The sequence below is a fragment of the Aulonocara stuartgranti genome, assembly GCF_965226115.1.
Source record: "Aulonocara stuartgranti genome assembly, chromosome: 1".
NCBI classification, from domain to species: Eukaryota; Metazoa; Chordata; class Actinopteri; order Cichliformes; family Cichlidae; genus Aulonocara; species Aulonocara stuartgranti.
Genome location: NC_138939.1, coordinates 1,787,819 through 1,811,263, shown reverse-complemented (window position 1 = coordinate 1,811,263; position 23,445 = coordinate 1,787,819). Strand labels below are relative to the sequence as shown.

The window sequence follows — 23,445 nt, the reverse complement described above, 5'->3', positions numbered from 1 at the left end:
CTTGCAAACCAAGTAAAATGTTTCGGAAGCTGACAAGCAAAGAATTCACAGCTGTACAGTTTATCCACGTACAGTTCATATCGTGCAATACAGCCTTAGAACAAAGGTCAGACTGTAAACTGCGGTGCTCTCCTCTGTGGTTTGAAATGCTGGCACATGGTGAAAGGTGGCATAAGATTAAAAGCTTTCACAATGGATGCCTCCGAAAATATGACACATCTGGCCAAAAGTCAGTCGAGTAGAGAGCTCTAAACACAGACAAAGTGCTCACAGTGGCTCGGCCATGTCCTCGGATCGCTCCAGGATGGGCATCGCCTGGAAAACACAAGGTCGGCCACAGAAACATGGTGGCAAAGCTGAAGGAGGAACACGTGGACATGCAGACCTACTGACTAACAGTTCACAGTCAGCTCAGCTTCAAACATGGTGGACTAAACCTTCCTTACACTGAAATACAGCTGCTATCACCAAACATCCTCATACGTCAATCAGGCATCTGTCCGTCTTTACCTCAGAGAAGCTCCGCCTCTATAAGACGCTCCTTTTACACGAGGTCATGTGACCTGTTCCTCCAGCTGTTTCTATGGCACAGGGTTTATTTTCTAGCTGTTTGTTGCTCCATAACAACATTTCTGAGACATGTTACATTAAATTGAAAATGAGGTCATAGTAAAATTTCCCAGTTGAAACATTTCATATATTTTCTATTATAAATAAAATATATGTTTATGACATTTGCAAGTCATTGATTTCTGTTTTTATTTGCACTCTACACAGCTCACCAGTGTTTTGGGACTGGGCTTCGTTATTTTCTTCATTGTGGCTTCAGTAATAACACAGAATTTCAGTGATACGTTGATTTTAAGAGCTTCAGAGGACAGATGACTGTCAGTGACGTTCGAATGATTCAGTGCACGAGCATGAGGACGCGTGTGCTTGCTTAGGAAAAGTTCAAACTCAAATATATTTCCCACTGTTTGCGTAACAGGAGCTTCTCCGTCCTGCATGTGCAGAAATCTGCTGTTAAAACACGGGTCGCTGTGCGTGTTTCTGACTGACCCTTTCATGGTATTAATGCAGTTTTTATGTTTAGACGTGTCTGTTTTCATACATATAAACACATTTAATATTCATGTTCCTTGTAATTAGTCAAATCTCAGCGCGTCTCACAGTTCTGTCCTTTCCCTGCTGCTATCTCACTGTATGCTGCTGTGTGCTGAATGATATAATAAGAGTTTACATATACAGTCATCCATCAGACACCAAGGTGGAGAAAGAACAATCCTACCGTAACTGTGAATTACAACAACAATAAATACGTAAATGAATCATATTCAAGCACATTTGAACTTCTTCTCTCACAAACAAAGACCCGACCGCTGGGATGCAAAATGTTTGATTAAATAAAAATAGGAATAAAGAGTCAGGGAGAGTCTGTGGGTCGGGGCGCTGTCTCACCGCAGGCTGAATCCTCCTGAGGTACCTGAGCTGGTGGACGGCCGGACAGGTAAGTGCATCAGATCAGGTGTTTTAATTACCTTAAATTAATTGATTCAATTGAAACGTAAATTATGAGATTAAGTAGCTGTTCCTGTTACTTTGTGTAAACATTGTAGACTGATACTGTCTGTATTAATAATAATAACAATAATAATTTGTTAAATTGTTCTGGCACCTTTCAAGAAAACCAAGGACGCTTCACACAGGAGAAGCAAAACAAGAGCCTTGCTCTGCCGGAGGTTTCTCCTGCCCACTGTTGCCGGCGTTGCTCACAGGGGGTCGTCTGAACCCCCGGTTGTGTGTGACTGGTAGACAGAAAACACTTTTTTGTGTGAATGATGAAAGGGGACGAAGCACTTTGAATAGTGTACAACGCACCTAAAGTCGACTGTTGTCATGATTTGAAAAAACTTTATTTTGTATAATTCACCATTTAGCCTTAGAACATTTTTCACTGATTCTTCTTCTGCTGTTATATTTTAAACCTTTTTCTTTTTATTTCAGTCTCCCAGCTGAGCTGTGACGTCACACAGACGCCGACAGTCAGCAGGAGAAATCAGGCTTCCTGACTCTGGTCCAGTGTGCGCTCCCACTTTGTATTCATAGCCACAGAACAGCTCTTTCAATCTTTGAATGTTTACAAGTCACACACTGCAAAATCTCCAGTAGAGCAGAGTCTACATGTGTCCACAAACTACCAGCATTTCTAGTTATTTTCCAGTGTTAGAAAACCAGCACGTGTCCAACAGTGGACACACACAGACACCTTTGTAGTGTCAATGTAACACTGGTGATTCTGTAGCTACGCGCTATAATGTTATATTTATCTGAGATTTACAGCAGAAAAAAAGTCCCACTGAATCAGTTTTTTCTTCTGATTTTATAATATTACATGAATTAACATAATTTACAGTTAATTACTTGTTCCTGGTTATTACTATAAAGTTTGCAACTATTTCTTCATTTCTTCAGAGATTTCCCGTCATGACCGAAGGACGTCGCAGACGGCAGTCGATGTGGAGCAGCTAGCTAACAAGCTGCAACTCCGGAGTTGCATCACTGCATGACACAGAAATATTTCTGGGACTTTTGAGAGTGTCCTGATGCTCTCAATCTTGTGTTTCGTTAACAGTAGTTTTCAGTGACCTGATGAAAAGCTTGTGCAGCGTACAGACCGACATGTTTTTAATGCAGGAATTCAAAATAAGTGACCAGAGTCTTGCAAACATATGGCTTTTTATTTAACTGAATGAATATTGTAACATTAATTCAAAAGAAACATGAACATCTATCCACATGTCTCGGCTTTTGCTCTTTTTTTAATATGAACGAATCCAAACAACAGACGAGCGCGACCTTAAATCTGAGCCATCGCGTTTAAATACAGACTGAAAGGAAATATGCAGAATACCGAGCAAAACCAGGACAGTAAACCAAATCAGGAATGTACAACACAGTGTTTATGTTCACGTAAAGAAACGTAATGTTAGTGGTGAAGTTCTTCCATTTTACACAGCTTCTTTTCTTTTGGTGTCTTTCAGCACAAATTATTCACAGAATCTACAGCTCAAACATTTTGTTTCCGGCTCTTCGTGTAAGGTGTGCTCAGGGCAAAGGGCCAGATTCAGAAACTGCATTTTGTCTTGATTATTTCTCAGTGTTTGACTCTTTCACAGTACATCCTTCCTGCCTCCAGAGGTGGCATCTTTCTGCCGTTTGTCCAGTCGGTGAGGTTACTGCAAGGAACCACGCGAACAACATCAAGTCTGGCTGCGTGAGAACATTTCTTTACAAAAACACCAACAAAAAACAGGATTTCACCCTTTCAGTCAACATTCCTATATATTTTACTGTTTTAGGCCACGCCCACGCCTGAATACTGCTGTTAAAAACGATGAAGGCGAAGACCAGGCGGACCTCTTAATACTGCATAACCCCTCCCACAACACGAAGGGTCCGGACACACACACACACACACACACACACACACACACACACACACACACACACAACTGTGAACTGAGAAGAAATCTTTGGTCAACATTAGCAGTTTGCAACAAAGAGAACAGTGAAGACAGATCATAGAAACACCGTACAATAACTTATTGTTCTACCTCACAACACGATAGCTTTTCAACAGAGACTGTTTTGCTGGGACGAGTGAAACGACGAGTGTAGGAGTTACTTCACTACGGCTTCACGGGGCAGACGTGGACGTCCGACGACAGAAACACTGGAAGAGAAAAAACACTTGCAGGATTCGACAACACAAGGAAAACTTGAGTCCACACGGATGTTTTTTTAAAGGGCTCAAAGGAAAACCAAAATAAATCAGCACGACGCCGAAACCAACTGGCTGACCTGCGCAGGTTTTGGTTGTTTTAAATGAATTTGGTTTCCTCTCTGCTCGTCCCTTTCTCGCCTACAGTAACGGATGAATGACGGCGTGATGTTTCCAAAGTGCTAACGGGTGAGCCTTCTTTATTACGCGCCCAGGAAAAACAACAAAAGAACAACTTGGACAAAGTAAACGTTGGCCTTTGAGGTCTACTCCTGTTCCATGGGGGAACCCGAGCTAACAGCCAGGTTCCTGTGGAGGTTCGGGTTCTGGCTGTGCCTGTTCCTGCTCCGCACGGAGGAGAACGACGTGTCGCAGCCGGGGACTTTACACTTGTGAAGAAGTCTCAGATGGACAGTCTTGTAATGGGCTCTGAATGTGCCCTTGTTGCTGTAGACCTTTTGGCAGACGTGGCACGTTATTGGAGATCCACCCCCACCTCCCTGAAGCCCTCCTTGTCCTCCCTCGCCACAGCCCAGGGTCCTCCCCCCTTCGAGTGCAAGCTCGTCGCCCCCGGGCCTGCCCACGCCGATCCCATCGCAGCTTTCATCGCTGTCCTCCACGGGGAGCGCCTCCTCCTCGTCTTCCTCGGCCCCCTCCCCTTCCTCGCTGCCGGCTCCGTCTGAGTCCCAGGAAGACTGAGCGCTGCCACGAGGCGGGGCAGAGGATGAGGTGCTCAGGTCCAGGACTGCCCCATCCTCCCCGCTTACGCCGCCTTCCCCACCTCCCAATCTCTGAGTCTCTCCCACCGGAGACGCCTCGGCGCTGTCCAGAGCCGTGGACATTTTGCTCATCGGGAAGACCAGACCCATGCGGTTGTGCCCTCGGAAGATGACGGAGGTCTGGCCGCTCGGATCCCGGTGGGGCGGGTCTCGGTCCCGCTGCTCTTGGCAGTACTCCAGCCCGGCAGAGTCTCTGTCTCGACAAAGGGAGGCGTGAGAGTAGAGGGCGTTGGCCGGGCTGAAGGAGTCTTTGGTCAGCAGCTTGTGGTGCAGGTTCAGGTTGGCGCTGTGTCTGCGGGTGACAAACAAAAATGACACTGTGAGTGTTTCAGTCAGTTTACCTCAAAATTTCATGTGAAACATTTATTGTTATTGCAGCTGCACAAAGAGTGATGAGCGTCCGTCTGCATGCGAGCGCACATCGCACTGACAGAGAGGGCTATCCGAGTTTGGATCACTTTTGGAAGGTTCGGATAAAAAGTGTCTTCAGTGTTTTTAACAAGGTGACAAGATTTCAGGTGACTGTGGCTGTTTTCCTCAAACATTAACGCAGGGCAGCGTTCTTAGCCCTCTGCTGTGGTTTGGGTACAAAGTGAGAAGCACCTTCAGAAATGTAGAATTGCTATTAGCTGATGGAAGTTCAGTTCAATTCAGCACCAAAACAATACAACACAGCAACGATCACTTTATCCAGTAAAGACCCAACAGTCAGGGGGAAGCAGTAGGCGACACCGGGGAAGAAAAACTCCCACAGAGGTCACACTGCTGTTCTGTCGCTATGGTGATGCTGAACTGTCCCCTTTCAAAGAGCGAGAGCTTGAATCTGAGCAGGCGAGGTTTTTCCTCTCCACTGTCACCAAATGCTAGCTCACAGGGGGTCATCTGATTGTCTATTGATGTTTTACACTATAATGAGCCTTGAGGCGACTGCTGTTGTGATTTGGTGCTATATAAGTACAAATGGATCGATCTGTATCTGTGAGACGCAGCCAGCACGAGAACAGGCTGTCATCACACACGTACAGTCTTTACCCTGTGAGCGCCAAACCCCGACTCTGTTTTTGATTGACGAGACTCGAGGACACAGTTTGCTAAAGCAGATGCACTTTCAGCTGCACCGTCAGTGCGAACAGATGCAGTTTGTAACGTTTCCTACAGATTCATGAATACAGAAACCTGACGTGGTGCTGCACAGACATGCAGGCTGCACTTTTGTGACTTTAAGTTGTTGTTGTTTATAAATACTCGAACGTGCACTTGTGTCAGGAGGAGAAATCGAGCGCCTCTCACCTGTCTCTGCTCCTGCGGGAGGGGAAGGCGGCGTTGCAGCCGTCCACCGTGCACATGTGCATCTCCTTCAGGTGGACGTTTTGGTAGTGCATCTTGACGCTGTAGGGGTTTTTGAAGTTCTTGCTGCAGATCTCACAGTGGTGCGGCAGGACGGCGTCGGGATCGAGGTGAGATAACCCCGAGTCTCCGTAGTCATCTCCGCAGCCATCGGACGCCTCCCTCTCTGTGAGCTGGAGGCCGCCGCCATTCGTCAGCCTGTGCTCGCCGTCGTCCCACTTGAGTTCTGACATCTTGTTGAGGCCGTGCTCGCGGTCCTCCCTCTCTGGGTCCTGGCAGAGCGAGCTGTCATCACAGTGATTGTCCATCAGCCTGTTTTCGAAGGGGGAGGACGCGCAGGTGATGACGCCCGTCTCGGCTAGCCTCGAGCCGTCGTCTTTGTCCTCCCTCTCTGTCCTTTCTCTCTCCAAACTTTGCTCTCTCTCCATGTCTTTGCCCTGGTACGCATCTCTGGCTTCCTTCTCCTCCCCAGCTTGTCTTGTGCACAGACGTCCTTCCTCTTTGTTACCGTCGCACTCGTCCTTGTCCCTGCCGTGTAAGGGAGTTTCATCCTCGGAGCTGCTCTCCTTATCCTGCTCGTCTCGCTCCACCATCTCCTTTTCTATCTTTATTGGCATGCTGGACTTGCGAGACTTTTTCTTTGGTATCGGGTCAGTCGTGCAGGGCTCGGGGGCTGTGAGGGGTTTGACGGGCACAGAGGAGGACAGCAGAGGAAGCGAGGGCAGCGTTCCCGGGGTGTTGGCGAGCTCAGCCGGGGTTACCAGGCTTCTGTAGAAAGGCAGGACTGGCTGGACTGTTTTTAAGTTGGGGAAGAGGATGCCGCTTTGGCCCATGCTGGGGAACGAGCTGCTGTGGAGCTTGGAGCCAGAGTCCATGTGGCTCACCATGTAGCTGGACACCGATTTTTGGCTCTCTGCAGAGCAGATGGAGATGGGGGTGCCGTATTCAGGCCTCTTCTCTCCTTCAGAGCTCTCGTCAGCGGACAAGTTGCTCCGCAGGTCTTTGTCCCGGTTGTTGCGGTTCATGGGCATATGGAGGCGTGGGTTTGGGTTGGCACTGTGGCGATTGCGGCTGCGCAGCGAGCTGAACACCATGTTGCAGCCCTCGATGGTGCACTTGTGCTTGATCTTGAGGTGCACTGCGTTGTAGTGGATTTTCAGCGTGCCTTTGTCATAGAACGTCTTCTCGCAGGCGTTGCAAAACACACGACCCTTCTTCAGAGAGCCTCCTCCGGCGATGCCTCCCGAGACGCCACCGCCGCTCCCGTTTCTGTCCAATGAGCGCAGTTTGCTCTCCGGTGACATCTGGGTCACGTCGGAGCTGATGGACGGCGTGCACGGTGTGGAGGGCCCGTCTGAGTAATTGTCACTGGTGGAGAAGTCCTCGGCCTCGATCTTCGTGCTGGCGGAGAGGCCGTCCGTCGGCTTGTCTCCACTTCGGTTGAGGTCAGCTGAGAACGAGATGGCGCCGGAGCTGAGCAGCGTGCTCTCCGACGGGTGCGACAGAGAGGGGTGATTGTCCCTGAGCAGACCGTCCCGCCCCTGAACGTCCTGCCGCTGGCCCTGCTGCTCCATCGGCCCGCGGCACAGCGGCTGGTGCTGCTGATGTTGCTGGTGCTGCTGTTGCATCGCCCCCGTGTGCGAGCCCAGGAACGGCGCCGGGACAGAGCCGAGCAGCTGGAACGGCAGCATGAAGGCCATGCTGTTGATGAAGTTCTCGAAGTGGTGCATGCTGTTGCCGCTCAGCTTATCGGTCTTGGACGCGGAGAGGTTGGCAGCCGTGCGGGGGGTGTTTCGCTCGATGAACGTGCGGATGTCGGAGTTGGTGCGGGTGCTGGGAACCAGCACTGCCTGGCCCTCTTTGTCCTGCAGAGCCATCAGCTCCACGATGGATTTGGTCTCCCCGAAACGCAGGAACTGCTGCAGCGTGGCGATCTCCTCCTCGAACGTCATGATCGCCCAGCGGTCCAACACCTTCCCCGCGACATCCTGCAGAGAGAAGAGAGGAGAGGGCAGAGGAAGTAGGAGAAAGAAAGGAGAGAGCGGTTTCATCATCGGCATTAAAAGTGTCTGCTGGCTTGCTCATACATATTCACACAGTGGGCTGCACGACACACCTTATAAAGCAGATTGGCAGGGCGGCTAAATAAAGGAATCAGATGGAGTGTTAATGCGAGCGGGCAGCGCAGAACCCCGAGAAAGCTCATTACGCAGACACGCAGCGCTTCATCTCGCAGGTCATTTCTCTTCATTTAAATCATGTGGATGTGCCTGCTCTGCATCGGCAGGACACACACACGCACGCGCACACTCCCAAAGGCGAGCGCAAATAAATACGTGCACAACATACCACACACACATATCTGCGGCGAGGGCGGGGGGAGCAGAAGGCGCCGTGCATTGATCAAGCGGGTCCTCTCTGCCTCAGCCCGGCTGTAATCACATGTGAGTTTGGGGGTCTTTGAAAGTGAGGAGCAGCTTCGTGCCATAACCGCGATTAATATTTCATCACAGAGCATTCATTGGGTGCCTGTCGAGGATTCTGACTCTACGTTCGCCATTAGATGAGCTAACATGAATTAAACGCAGCCCAGCTTGAATACTTGATGATGTACTAATCGAAGTGAGATCTGTGTGCGCGCCTGACACGGCGCCTGCAGCCTCGGACCCGGCCGGCTTGGCGCCGGCTTGAGAGGAAATCTGGAGCAAAAGACATAATGTTTACAAATGTAGCGGGCAGTTCGGAGACCTCCCCGAGCCCGGTGGTACCGCCTCGGCGGGGCACCGCTCGTGGCATCGCTTTGCCGTGGCACCCCCCCGCCCTTTCCTGCCTGGCGTCAACCATGATTTTCTGACTCCCCCTCCTCCCTCGCCTTCCTCAGAAATTCCTTCAGTCTCTCCCTTCATGTACTCGCGGGCTGTGGTGGTGTTTCTCAGGTGTCCCGCTCACACGTCTATCCAGGAAAGTGTTTTAACTTTGTTTTTCGTCACTGCGGCGGCCGAAAAACTGAGTCTGAACACAACCCGAGTCCACAAAATGCTGGAAAAACAGGAGGAAATGAAGGCGTGATATTTAAAAATATGCATTGATATTGTGTCGTAATGCATGACCAATAATATGAGAAATAATCGTTCTTGTCTCACAGACGCTCATCTCCTCCATGCACTCAAAAACATGCAGTACACAAAGTTGTAGATGATTATTTCAGGTTTCCCCGAAAGAGATTTTGGCCACAACAAAACTGAATCCAACAGCTTTCTAATTAAACTAATTAAATTAACACTTTTACCAGCTACATAACATTCAATTCAACTTTATTTATACACAACAACAGTCGCCTCAAGGCGCTTTATACTGTAAGGTCGACCCTACAATAACACATACAGAGAAAACCCAACAATCATATGACCCCCTATGAGCAGCACTTTGGCGACAGTGGGAAGGAAAAACTCCCTTTTAACAGGAAGAAACCTCCAGCAGAACCAGGCTCAGGGAGGGGCGGGGCCATCTGCTGTGATTGGTTGGGGTGAGAGATCACATGTCTGTGCTTATCAAATGGTTACGATTAACAAAGAAATGCACAGCTTGTTGTAAAATAAGTGAACAGTCAGACATCAGCCTGCACTTCCTCTAACATCCACTAGAGGCTCCAGTCTCGGGGAGCCGCTCTGTTAAACGTGTTAAACGGCTCCAGCAGAAGATAACTGATACACTCAGAATACGACTGTAAGGAGAGTCTGTGGCTATCAGCAGTAAAGCAACGTCCCCCATCCTGATTTCTTTTGTAAAATTATTAAATTAATTTTTATAGAACTTTTCTTTGTAGAAGAGCGCTGAGCTTAGCTTAGCATAAACCCTGGAGGCAGCTAAACTGAAGTCTTAAACTGAATGAACACCGACGATTGAAGGCTTCTTTCTCACTCACAGAGTCTTTCTAGAGCTTCTCCAGCTGCAGCCAGATGCAGCACAGGTGTCCTTAAATTTGTCACTCATGAGGTGTCCACAGGAGCAGCAGGCACACATGTTTTTAATGTGCAAGCTTACTGTTATATTCAAACATGAACCACGATCAATTTGTGAACCTGATCATCGAATCCCTGCTCCCCTGACTGATGAGCCACACATGCAGGTGGCATTGTGCCGCAGACCGTTGCTGAACGCTAACGTGTTCAATCAAACCTTTCCTGAAATGTCGCGCACACCAGCCGAGGCTTCTTCAGTCCTAAGCGCTCACCTGCAGCACGTATCCTCGTATGTAGTCCTGCAGCGTCCAGTCGAGCGCGTTCAGGATCTGGATCACCTCCTCCTGCTTCAGGACGGAGAACAGGCGGTCCAGGAGGATCTTGAGGCGGATGGGGATGGCCTGCGTGCCGTACAGCATCAGGCTGCAGATGTCGAACACCACATTGGAGTGGACGATCTCCACCTGGCTGCTCTGGTACATGTGGTGCACCTTCAGCTTGCTCAGGGCTGAAACACAGGGGTCACGTTTGAACAGATTAGAGTAATCTGAGATCACAGAGTTCAGCTCCGCCTGGGCGCTGCATGCGTGTTTGTGCTGCTGCATGTTCACATTTCACATTCCTGTCCGCTCTCTCACTCCGCTTGCATTATTAAATTGAGTTCAAGCATTTATTAATATTTTTTTGATCGAATCTTTGGGCCTAAATGTAACAAATCAAATAAAAACAGGAACAAAAGAAAAAGAATGAAAAATAAATAAACAATAATCTTCATTAAATATTGGACAACAAATAAAATCTGTTCACTGCACTTCAGGTTGCTCAGCAACTTAACCTTTATTATTATTATTATTTGTTTTCATTCACCGAACAATTTCCTGTTAGATCGTTTTACTACTTTTTAAATTTACTTTTTATTCTTTCTATTTACCATTTTATTTATTTAGTTTAAAGAAATATATAATTTCTAATTTAAGTTTTATTTAACTAAATTTTAATTTAGCTTTTTTATTATAATACCTTAATTTTGCTTGTTTTTATTCGGTATTATTACATTTTATTTAGATTTTTATTTATTGAACTTCTTTAGTTATTTATTTTTATGTCATTCACTTTTTATTTGAACTCTTTTTTGTCCTTTAGAAATTTGGCTTCTAACTTCGTGCTCTATATTGTGTGTATGACAGAGTGGGTATTACTGGACGATGTTAACTGGAGGGAATAACGCAGCATTCAAGTCTGTGTAGCAGAAATAATCATCAGAACACAAAATGATGGTGATTCAAGCAGAGTGTTGGACACATTAGAATAATTACAGGAAATAAATGTGACTCTCGCTCTGTAAACTCTGACTTCCAGAGCTTCAGCGATCATTAAAATCCCGCTGCGGTCACCCTGTTAGTCCACCATCATCCTCTGTGTTTACGCCACAGAGCGATGACTCTAAAGGACTTTTAAAGCTTCGGTTCACCTAAATCTGAAAGCTCCAGTTCTCCAGATTTTCAGACGGTATCACAATAAAGTGATGAGTGATTGTCTTGAGACAAAAAGCCTTCAGGTGACTCCAGGCGTTACTCTAAGTACTTAAATCACACTTTTCTGGCCTTTGTGAGAACTCAAAAAATGTTTTGTTTTTTTTACTTCGTGCTTTTACTTAAAAAAAAGCTGCATAAATAATATTTAGTGAATAAAATCCTCAGTCAAGAAAAATGAATTATTTTTGATTTTCTGTTTGCGATTTTCTTTTAAATAGACCGATTGTGTCTGCAGGGCCTGGAAACGTCTTATTTATGTGAGGACGAATGACAGACACCAGCTGGGAGTAATCTGGGATGCACTGCAGGGAGGAGCTCAGGGTTCTGTGTCATCATTAAAATCAACACTTTTTCTCCCGAGTCAGCAAACGTGAAGTTCAGGATTCACGCACGCCAACAAAGGCAGAGGGCCAAACATGTCGCCGTGCGCCGCGGGTTACTCGATTACGTTAAACACGCAGGTTTTCTCTCTGTGACGGTTCCTGATGTTTAACCTGGGTCTGTGTAAAGGCGACAGTGTCATCGCTGCGCTCACTTTTCTAACTTTATTTAAACACGTCCATGTGAACAACACTGTCCAGCTCTGCAGCCACACTTCATGTTGCATCTCTGTTTGAATTTAAACGCCGCGTGGTCGTAGAATCTCCCTGACTACAGCATCCATCTGATGCTCAAAGCCTCCGACTGTGTCTGAACTTCAGCGGTGCTCTGCTCTTCTTTATTAAATTTTTAAACACAGCTCACATCTTATCGTCTCACAGGACACAGCTGCACGTTTCACTTACAGTTAATCTGAAAAATAATAAAACTAAAAACAGGAAGCTACTTTCTTGATTCCATTTTAATGGTTTTATTTGCGAGTCTGTCAGCAAACTAGAAATTAGATTCCTTTGGCACACAGATAAATAGATTCAGATTTCAGTGTGAAAGCTTTTTAAATCAAAGATTTCTGACTGATAATAACGACAAACTCTCGTCTTACCGTGAGCCACCCAGCCATGCTTGCAGTTTTCACACTGCCTCCTCTTCAGCTTCCCCGGCTTGAAGCTGTCACAGTTACAGTTCACCAAAGTGCAGCAGATAGCCTGTCAACACACACACACACACACAGAATTCTTTACAATGAAAGCAGATAGAATCAGATAAACTGCAGGTTTTCTTTTCCTGTGTTGTGAACGGTTTTCCTTACATTAAAACACTGCAGAGGCCTTTCACACATTTAGTCACACTGGATGTGGGAAGAAACGCCAAATTCCTGACATCAAGACCCGACACGACTGATGTCAAGGCCTCTCTGTAATTTTATAAATTACTAAACGAAAAATATTTCATGTATTTCTTACAGAAAATCACCAGTAATTTAACACCTGTGTGGGGTTAAAATGACTGGTAGAGAAACCAAAGCAGATCTGAGCAGCAGAGCGTGGAGATGATCAGCTGCAGGTTTTAAAAAGCATTGAACACATTTTAAAGTTCCTAATGAATTAACAGGCAGGCACTTAATGGCAGCTTTGACTGATAATAAGCGTCAGAGCGCTGCGTTTATTTTTGGTGTTGAAGGCAGTAAAAATAATCAAAGTGTCAAAAACGAAAAATCAGCAAAATTATCAAAACTGTGAAAATGAAACATTTAAAATTACAGTGAATGCAAATTTTTTTTAATGAGAAGAAAGACGAAGGAAAAACTGACACAAGTGAATAAAATGATTATTGTTACATTTGCATTATTTTTAGATTCCAGGTAAGCAGCGAGTCGGTCACCCTGAGTCTCCTCCTCTCTGCTGACCTTCAGGTGGCAATAATAACATCAATAACAACAATAATCATAAAGTATTTATTTGTGCAGTGTTTGGTTTTGTCCATGCAGCGATGCTGTGGCTGCAGAGGAAACCAGGTGAGCGCTGCACCTGAGAGCTGTGGTGCTCTCCAGCAGCCTTCTTGTGCTTAGTGTCACATTAAATTCACATGTTAATGTGCCACATACATATAAAACCTTCTGTTTTTTAGAATTAATTTTAGGATCTCGTCAGGTCGGTTTAGCAGCAAACTCCTCCTGTGCTGCACACCAGCTCGACGATTGTTTAGCTGTTCGTGTGATGTTTTATTCTAGTCTTTATTGATTTGAATCATTGGCTGATGGTTTATGATGAAGTTCGCTTCCTTTCATAATGTGGTTAGCAGATCAGCAGAGTCACAAACATGCTGTTTAACACGTTTTTGTGTTTGTGCAGGAAAAGTGATTAATTGTAATTAGAGTAATTTATGTCCAGCCTTAAAAATCCGTCAGTGTTTCCATAAAACACATGAAGATCATTTTGGGTGTCAAAAATTTTTATTAAATAAAAGAAAATTTGCAAACGTGATCTGAATCTGGAACCCCGACAACAAACCTCCACCTCAGTACGCAGTCAAGGCAAAAAAGAAGTGCTGAGAGTGTGTGTGTGTGTGTGTGTGTGTGAGTGTGTGTGTGTGTGTGTGTGTGTGTGTGTGTGTGTGTGTGTGAGTGTGAGTGTGTGTGCAGCTTCGCTCTCCTTACAAAGCTACATAAAAAATGTACAATCGCCAAGTTGCCCGTGGAAACTGAAAGAAGGAGCACGACTGCCTTTGGTGATTTCTCCCCCATCACTTCGTGGTTTGCCCTGTTAGCACAGGTGTGTGTGTGTGTGTGTGTGTGTGTGTGTGTGTGCAGGCCTGCCGGGCAGGTCGGACACACCTGGACTACAAAACCAATCAATGACAGCCTGAGGCGTGCGTGTGCACACACACACACACACACACACACACACACACACACACACACACACACAGGGTTCAGAGGGCTCTGTCCATTACCTCCTCAGCTAATGGGATGAAGATGCAGGAAGTGATGACGACAATAATGAGTCCAGTTTTCTGAGGAGCTGCTGACTGTGCAGCGACCTGCAGAGAGGAGCCCTACACTAAAAATGACTCCACTTCCTGCTCTCTAACAAAAAAAGAGTCATATCTGAACGGAGGAGCATCATCAGATTTATGATCAAAGCCGCTGTTGTTAGCGCTACACGCTGAAAACCTTGGGGTGGCTGCGCTCCGCCACCTCTCTCCCTCCGCATCTATAATGCATGATCAGCAGGGGTTTAGTATACATGAGCAGCATGCTCATCTCCACCAGAGCCCGGTCCCTCTCCACGAGGAGGAAGAGCGTGGGCGGATGGGTAAGGAGCCTCCTCCTCCTCGTTTAGTCAGTTCTACGCTCGAGGCTGGGTTCGTCCTTCACCTCGCGGTAACCTCGCATCGTTAGGACGAATAAACAGACCGAGGTGAAGGTGGTGGCAGCTACCTGAGCGCGGGGTGGCAGCTCCGGCCTCCGGCCCCGTGACGCCTATCTGCCACCCTGTCTGCACCCTCTCCGCCGGCCTCTTATGTTGGGTTTTACCTCCCGAGGACCACGGCGGCCTCCTCGGGACAGCGGCGAGGTGTGAAAACCCCTTTGCTCATCTCTCAGCAACATAATCCCATCATTACAGAGCGCCGAGACCCAACACGGCCCAATTAGTCTAATCCCGTCTCGCTGTGGGTGCACACACACCCCCTGCTGCTGCCCCCCTAATATACATCTCAATCTCACACACACACACACACACACACACACACACACACACACACACACACACACACATTCCAGTGCTTGCAGTCGTTTATCTTAATTAGCGAGTCACTTCATGAGTTCCTGAGAAGAAGAAGAAGGAGAGGTGGAGGAGGAAATATGGCAGCGCGGGGCAGGCCACTGCTACCGCCGCTCTCAGTGACCGAGAAGAACCCACCAACTCTCCGCCCCCCTCCCCGCCGCCGCAACCATCCCTTTCTCTTTGCTGTTGTCACAACAAAGCGGCAGCTGCTCGCACGCATCAATGACGCCGCTGACAAGAAGACTAATTGCACAAAATGATGCGTCCCCGTCAGACTTCTTCAAGCTAAAGTTAACACGGTGTCACTTTCTTTATATCGTACAACAGTGTAACCCCCGCCTCCGCCTCCGCCTCCACGTTACACGTCTTCGATTAGCACCGTGACAGCACGGGGCATCGAATAAACGACAAAACGAAAGCGTGCTGTCGTCAGGAGGGGACGCATTCATTTCACTGCGCCGGGTGAGCGACCGTGAACACTTTCATGCGAGTTCCTCTCATTCACAGAAAAATCCACTTCCACTCTCAGAGCTTTGCTCCACATCTCAGGTATCCCGAGGTCGTGTGATGACACCTCAGCTCTGCTGATTAAACAAACAGGTGCATGAATGATGCAGAATCAAAGGAAGCGATGCAGCCTTGGTTCTCTCTGTATACATTCGTATGACACGTTTGCGCTTCCATCTTTAACGTGAAAACAGATGGAGCCTCGTGGCGTGCACGCTCTGATTCTGACGCCGTCTCTCCGGTTTGTTTCAGCATTTAGTTTGAGGCCGTGTGTGGGAAGGAGGCCGTGGAGGGAGAGGAGGTGAGGCCAGGACAAGACAAAAGTGAGAGAAGAAGAAGAAGAAGGAGCAGGAGGAGGTGGAGGTAAGTATGCCATAAAACAGCATCCATACTCTGACGATGTGAAATCTCTCCACGCTCAGCAGCGGGGTTCACTGGATTTTACTGGCTTCAGGTTAACCTGCGCACGTTATTGCGCCGCCGTTACAAAGACTGACACTTTTATGAGAATTATTAAAAGCTTTAAACGCAGCTGCTTCCTGGTGATCGGATCTGCTTTCTCGCTCCACCGCGTCTTAAAAAGACGTGGAATAAAACACAAACACGGCTTCAAGGCCAGACGCAGAGAGAAAAGAAGAAGCTGGAACATGATGTGTGCGTCCGCTGCTGCAGCCAAACACACAAAGAGAAAGAAAATGACATCGTCCTCTCTGGCGTTTAAAATAAACTCTTTAAAATATGTCCGCGTCCTCGGAGACTCGCGGGAGCGAACAGCTGCTTGGACGTGGGCCGTGCGGGGATGGACGGGGACACATTGGACTAATGCGCTGGAAAACTAATCAATTAGCAGCAGCTCGCTCGACTCTGACTGCTGCCAAAGAGCCGCGAGGAAAAGGGAGAGACTGACGGCCAAGTGCGAGGGACCACATTTTACTGTCAGCCATTAATCAGTTAACGCGACGATTACACAGAGGGGATAAAAACAGGAAGTGTGCATGAAGAAATCATCTGCGATTCGGCACAGATATCCCTCAGCTTTACTTTTTTTGTGTAAACTGATAAATTCTTGGCGAAAACATCGTTGACCCCCCGAGAGCTGCCAGAACGTATTTCTCCTCTTCACGCTGGAAACAACAAATCAAAGAAAGACCATTTATTATTCTTATTTTTAGGATTTATCACGAGCGCCAACAAACATCCAAAACACGAAGCAGTTTATTCAGAAAACACGATTTACTGACACTTATTCATTATGAGAGACAAAAACACGAGTAAATCCTCCTCAAACCTGTTGTCTGGTTTATAACTGATCTCTTCATAAAATTAATAATGCCGTTTAATACGAAACACAGTCACTGGATTGTTATTTCAAATTAAAATGACTGATGTTGTTTATCCGAGCAGAAAAAATCTGATCCACAGATCGATGGCATGAGAATTTTTTTTCACTTTTCTGTTTTACATCATTCAATTTTCCAGATTGGATTTTCAGACGAAGTAAGAATTTCTCTCCAAACACGACATTTTCCTTCAAACAGAAAACGCTCACAAAACTGCAGAAATGCTCAAATATAATTTTATCTCTCAGACGTTAAAGTTATGAAGGAGAAAAATGACACCGCAGCAGTTTGATCACTAAAAACTGAGACCAACGCGACTCTGTTCATTCAGAAAACTGTGAAGTTTTACTTTGAAATTAACCAGCAGCATCCATGCATGTTTAATAAAAATCACACACACACACACACACACACACACACACACACACACACACACACACACACACACACACACACACACACACAGGGTAATGAATATTTGATAGAAGCCAACACACACAGTATCAGTCAGGAATTCGGAGGGAGGACCGTGCTCCTGGTACCGCTCGCTTATCTCCCACCAGTGAAACCAACACAGCACCAAAACCTGCAGCTTCACCTGACCTCACCACGGACACAGTGTGTGTGTGTGTGTGTGTGTGTGTGTGTGTGTGTGTGTGTGTGAGACAGCCAGGAGTCTTTATTGATGACAAGCGTTAGTTGCAGTGAGGTTAGGATACACGAGCTTCTGATTTCGTCTCCCTGCTCCGAGGAAGCAGCTGACAATAAGAAATTAAAAAAACAAAATCGCCCAGAACAATCAAAAATGTGAACTTTAAACAAACCCTCAGCTGTCCGACCGTCCAGCCTCCTCGCAGGGTGGACTGCACATCAGCACAGCTTTTAAAATTCCCTTAAATGAAAGCAGAGTGTTTGTGGAAGACGGCGGCCGGTCCCGAGCAGGAGGAGACAAACCCGGGAAAAGCCCGGGCGAGTGCAAGTAGTGACAGGCTGCGTTTGAGCCTATTAGGACTCCATACAGCCCAAAGACAGCGTGAAACACTCGTTATTTCAAACTCATCCAGCAATCAATCACACACATGAATGCAGCGCATGTTTGAACACTGGAGCAGACAAAAAAAAGATCTTTACCTGCAGATCCATGAGAGGAGGAGAAGAGCGGCCTCTTTGCAGACAAAGAGATGAAGGAGAAGGAGGCGAGCCAAAGTTTGGTTGGCTTCCTGCAGCTCGTGGCTCCCCGTTAGGAACTCGTAGGGAGTGTTTGGCTCGCAGAGCGAGTAAATGAGGGGAACATGTTAGTACACCGAGTCTGAGGGAGTTTGGCTCCCAGCTACGCTCTGATTAATATCAGATCTCCCTCTCTCCTCGCCGCCTCTTGACAATCTTGTCACATCTGGCTGACAAATCCTCACAAGCCTTTTGGTGGCAGCGCAGAGCACGGGGCGGTGTGTGTGTGTGTGTTAGGGGGGCAGGACGGGGGCCACGAGGGGCGGATCGCAGCTCAAGGAGACGCTGAAGGGGGTAAAAGGCTGGAGCAGATACACACAGATACCCCACCCGCCCCTCATCCTCTCACGGATGGACCCTCGTGAAGCTAATGAAGCTGATGAGGCTGGAACACACACACATTTATATATAAAGACACACAAAGCAAAGTGCAGCCCTATAAAAACAGGCCGGGGCACTCGCTGTGAATCGTTGTCTGTTGCCCTGCAGCGCTGGAGGAGAGCAGAGACACCCGCAGAAAGCAGCGGAGCTACAGAGGGAAACAAAGGTGGAGATAAAGAGAGGACGAGAGGAAAAGCCACCGAGGGCCGATCGACTCGCATTTCTGCCTCACGCACAAATAATCACTGCCTCGGCGTAATGGCCTCCTCAGAAAAGCAACCTGTTAGAGGAACAAAGTGTGGACGCAAACACAATGACACGATGAGTGTAATTTACTAAGAATTTACATTCTTACAGTTTTTATTTGTCTTCCACTTTTTTATTCTGCTGTAAAATAAAACGAGAACGTCGCAGCTGTAAATCTGCTCCTCACACCTTCGAGAGGCATAAAGGCTGCTATATTATCCTGTGTACGACTGATCGTGTCCTCAAATCTCAGCTGATTCATGTCAGACAGTTCAGCTGATAACAGTTAGTTATTCCACGCTCACTCATCGTTTTCCACACACACCAGTGTGTAAGTGAAACCGCTAACGGGGAATAAACACACGCTGTTTAAATAGTTTACACACACACACACGCACACACACACAGGCGTGAAGAGCTGCCACCGCCGCCGCCACACAGACGGCTCAGCTAATTGTTACATGATGGCTGCAACAAAACATTAGGCGGCTCTTAAATTACATTCCGACAGGCTGCGGCCGCGAGGACCCGGCCGGCAGCGAGAGGCAGCGAGAGGCAGCGAGAGGCAGCGAGAGGCCACGCCACTCTGCAAACAAACCCACAGACACACAAACAGGCCTCTCAGTGCCTCAGAAATCAAGCACCTTAGAATAAATTCAAAGAAGAGAAAAAGGCGAATGCAGAATATTATCTCAGAGGAAGAAACGGCGAAATAAAGAAGTGAATCATGTTTCATGAAGTGCAGAACTCGACTCTTTGGATTGTCGGTGACCGGAGTGAATAAACATAACGTCTCCATCAAAGTGTTTGAGAGCGAGTCAGAGATGCACACATGCCACGAAAGAACGTTTCAAAAACTTTAAAATCCTCTTTATGTGAATTTAAACTCTCCGCCTGCACAGCTGCTCATTTTCACATTTTTAAACTTATTAAAGGAGTTTAAACAAAGTTTTTCTGGCATGAATTCTTTACTTTGAAGGAGTAAAGTGTAAAAATCCACACAGTGTGATAACAGAAACCCTAAATATCAGCTCGAGACCACCTTTCTGTTTTTGCCCGATCAGTAACAGGATCAGGACACGCTGAACGTCTACATTCAACAACCCAACGCGCCCGTCACCAGAGTCGGCACAACTCCATCCAGCCCGTCTTTGTTAATCGCGTCCTGATGATGTGCGAGACGAGCCGCGGCACACAGAGGACGGCGGCGAAGCGCTCTTACCTCAGCCATTGTCATTAGTCGGATGTTTCCAGGGATACCGCCGAGTTTGCCATTCCCTGCGAGTCCCACAAAACAACTGCCTCCAACTCTCCTGTCCGCACAAGTACTAACGCGAAAGAGCCATCACACCCAGCAGCGTCTCCTTCAACAGCAGACACACATGTGCTCCTCTGCCTCACACACACACACACACAGCCGCCACCACTCGAACAAAAAACAGAGAGAAGAAGAAGAAGTCCCTGTGCTTTTACTCTCACTGCACACACACAGACACACACACGCCTCCTCTGCTTTCTCTCCTCTAATGCCGGACTCGCTCTAAACTACTCAAGATGTTCAGTGTGTGTGTGTCTGTGAGTGTGTGTGTCTGTGTGTGTGTGTGTGAGTGAGTGTGTGAGTGAGTGTGTGTGTTGAAACTGGGCACAGGGGATTGGAATGAGATCCTCCTACTCGGCATTCTCACCTCAGGAGCTGCTCCCTCCCAATCCCACACACACACTCACACACACTCACACGTGCACGCACACGTGCACGCACAGAGGTGCGCATGCCTTTCTTTCACACATGTGCGCACACACACACAGACACGCACACGCCTCCCCCCTCAGAGTCACAGGGCAGTCCCCTCACAGCTGGCTGGAAGAGGGCATGACACTCATCTTTCACAGAGATTTGATCAAAAGGAATCACAAAGGCTGGAGGCTCCCCTAATGCAGTCAGGGGAGACTCTCCCTTTCTCCCCTCTCTCCCCTCTCCGTCTGAGTAATGCTCTAAATCAACGCTGCCCCTCTCGCTGCACACAGCCCACTGTGCGCGTCTGGATTCACCTTAACGCAGCTCTGTGAACGGCCTCCGTAACAAGTTATGCCTTGTGCCGTCAGGAATGCGTAAGTGTCTGTGCCGAGCGTTTCTCAGGACGACGGGGGGGACGCCGCACATGGCGAAAACCGAATCTGCGTTACCGGGAGGAAGACGTGCACCTCGGGCCGGGGGCGGCAGATCTCTGCGGTACAGTCCAGCGCTTTTCTGTTTTCAGGAGATGCTGTGCAATCAAAAAGAATAACAAAAACATATCATTACCTAAGCTTTGTCTAAAGGTGTGAAGGCGGGCGGGAGGAGAGTCACACAGCGATTATTCACAGTTTGAAAATTTGGGGCCAAAATGTTGGTGGGACTGAAAGAATGTGGCTTATATGGGCCAAACGTCAGGTGAGGTTTCCTAAAGGTAAAGTGGAAACAGCACAGCTCTTAAAACATAATAAAATCTAAACATTTGCAGTATGATGCAGACACACATGTGTAACCTCAAGTTTAACATGTAAACTTTAAACCATGTCCAGCAGCCACTGTAGGAACATTTAGGAGCAAATATTCTCATGAACATGAGACTGTGAGCCAGTGACATCAGCCAGGGATTCTCAGAGGAATTACTAAATAAACAACATATATTTAACACTTCTTACATTTTTCCTTTTTCTAAGGTCTAATCGACCCAGTGAGCATCAGCTGATGGCTCAAATAATCTGATTTAAATTTAAAACTACCTCCAAGAACCTCTGATGATTTATTATTACTATTAATTAATAACTGGGGTAACGGAGGCAGACAGTCACAGGTGAAATGCTCACCTGGTCTCATGTGTGCAGGTAACTGAGGCTGAGGGGGGAAAAGCAAAACTGCACCAATAAAACTCGTCAGTAGAAACTTGACCTGACGGCACAGGTGGTACGCATCGCTGTCACGTGACATGATGATGCTGATGCAAACCTCATCACCTGCGGGACAATATCCATTAAATACAGATGTTTTAAACTAAACCGCTACTGAATTGTTTCATGAAATGTCCTTTTTTGTGTCTCCGTATCTGTGGAAATGTGGGGATGAGTGATTTTCAGTCTTTTTTGCACCCGAGTCCACCTGATAAGTGCCAAACATCAGGTGTGTCGTGGGCCACACCTGGGCCCACAAATTAGCCAGAAGCTGCACAAGTCCAGGTCCTGTGACTGCAGCGTGAAGGCTGACGTCCCTCCGCTCAGCTCCGTGTGAAACGATGAACACACAGTGGAAAAGGAGCTTTTTTAAAGTGCTGACACTGCAGGAACATTGACAGAGTGAAGCAGCGAGAAATTCGACGAGTGATGTGTGAGTAACTTTTCAGCTTCTGCCCTTTTTCCTTTTCTTCCCCTCCTCCTCTCTGCATAGAGGGAACGCTCTGCTGACTTTAGCCATTAGAGGCATCTGCTAATCCACAAATTACACAGCAAGTTTAAACAGGCACACCTGGTCTGCTCTACCTGTGCAGAGACAGAGGGCGGGGAGGGGGGCGGCCCCACCTGACGGGTTTGAAACTGAAAGCATGAAACCTCACTTCGACTCTTTTTCCTTTTTCTGAGATTGAACTCGCGCAGAGAGCGTCGGCGAAGCGGCTCTTGATGCCATTCTCCTCGAATAATCTCGTTTTCCTTCTTCTGACCCTCTGAAGCAGCAGAGGGGTGGGAGTTCACTGCCTTGCTCAAAGGTAGCTCAGCTGCAGCGCTGCAGGGAGGGAAGAGTTTTACTCATCCGCTTTCCCCACCCACATTCTTCCCAGCGAGGAGCTCAACCTGACATCCGTCCAATCACAAACCTGCTCCCCTAACCTCTAGGCGAGCAACACCCGCTCCACTCGACATTCAGAAATTCGCCGAGCGGCCTCGCTAACTGATAAAAATGCAACTAATGGCCCTTGAAGTTGGACATTAAAACTGCATTACTTTCCACAGGAGATCAAAGCCGTTCTTATTCGTGAAAAGCGCAGAGTGTTATGAGGTTACATATATGGATAAGAGACATCCCGTCAAGGCATGTATCGTAAGGCTGGAAAGCCCTGCGCTCCCCCTGCGGTCGTCCAGGCAGGCAGATCTGCTTACCGGCCTTGTATTTATTCCAGACCTAGGGGATGCATAGCAAACACAGCCGCAGACCTGGCCTGGATTAGGTCTGCGCCGCTTGTCAGATCGCTGCTGCTCCCTGGGCCGGAGCGCCGCAGACGTATTTGTGCCGCGGGGGCAGAAGGTGGAAGCTGCAGCAAATAAACTCCATGTGCAGCAGAACAGGTCACGCTGCCTACTTACACGTCTGTCATTAGCCTTCCTGCAGGGGAGAGCGGACGGGGCTGAGCGCTCCAGCAGATGAGCAGCTTTGGGAGAGCATTACACCCTCCTTTACATTTTCTTTACATGCTGGAGCCAAGAAAAACCCTGCAAAAAACCCGATCACACACTCACCGGCCTTTGTTTAACGCGACACGAGGCACCAGGAGGGATTCCAGGAGTCACTTTCTTTTGAGTGTTTTGCCTCCCATCAAAGAGGAAAATGCAGCTCCGGCTGAACATTAGATAATTAATCTGAGGGGCTGACAAATGATTTGATTTTGAAAGAGAAAATCACAGCTGCTCTGACCCCGGGAAG

The 23,445-nt window shown here is 47.5% G+C and overlaps 1 protein-coding gene across 5 annotated transcripts in view; it reads right to left on the bottom strand.

The window, feature by feature from the left end:
* Positions 1–2,717: 2,717 nt before the first annotated feature.
* The window catches only part of bnc1 (basonuclin zinc finger protein 1), a 72,057-nt gene continuing 51,329 nt past the window's right edge, over positions 2,718–23,445 (bottom strand). For 2 of the 5 annotated variants that reach the window (XM_082540158.1, XM_082540157.1), the window contains 4 exons: positions 12,387–12,489; positions 10,142–10,377; positions 5,851–7,895; positions 2,718–4,852 (listed from right to left, as the gene is read on the bottom strand). In XM_082540158.1, the coding sequence (XP_082396284.1) occupies positions 4,048–4,852; positions 5,851–7,895; positions 10,142–10,351 (3,060 nt within the window). In that variant the 5' untranslated portion in view covers positions 10,352–10,377; positions 12,387–12,489 and the 3' untranslated portion in view covers positions 2,718–4,047. Of the gene's footprint in view, positions 4,853–5,850; positions 7,896–10,141; positions 10,378–12,386; positions 12,490–18,050; positions 18,532–19,995; positions 20,357–23,445 lie in introns of those variants that run through there. The other 3 variants (XR_014277740.1, XM_082540156.1, XM_082540155.1) reach the window with 3 other exon arrangements.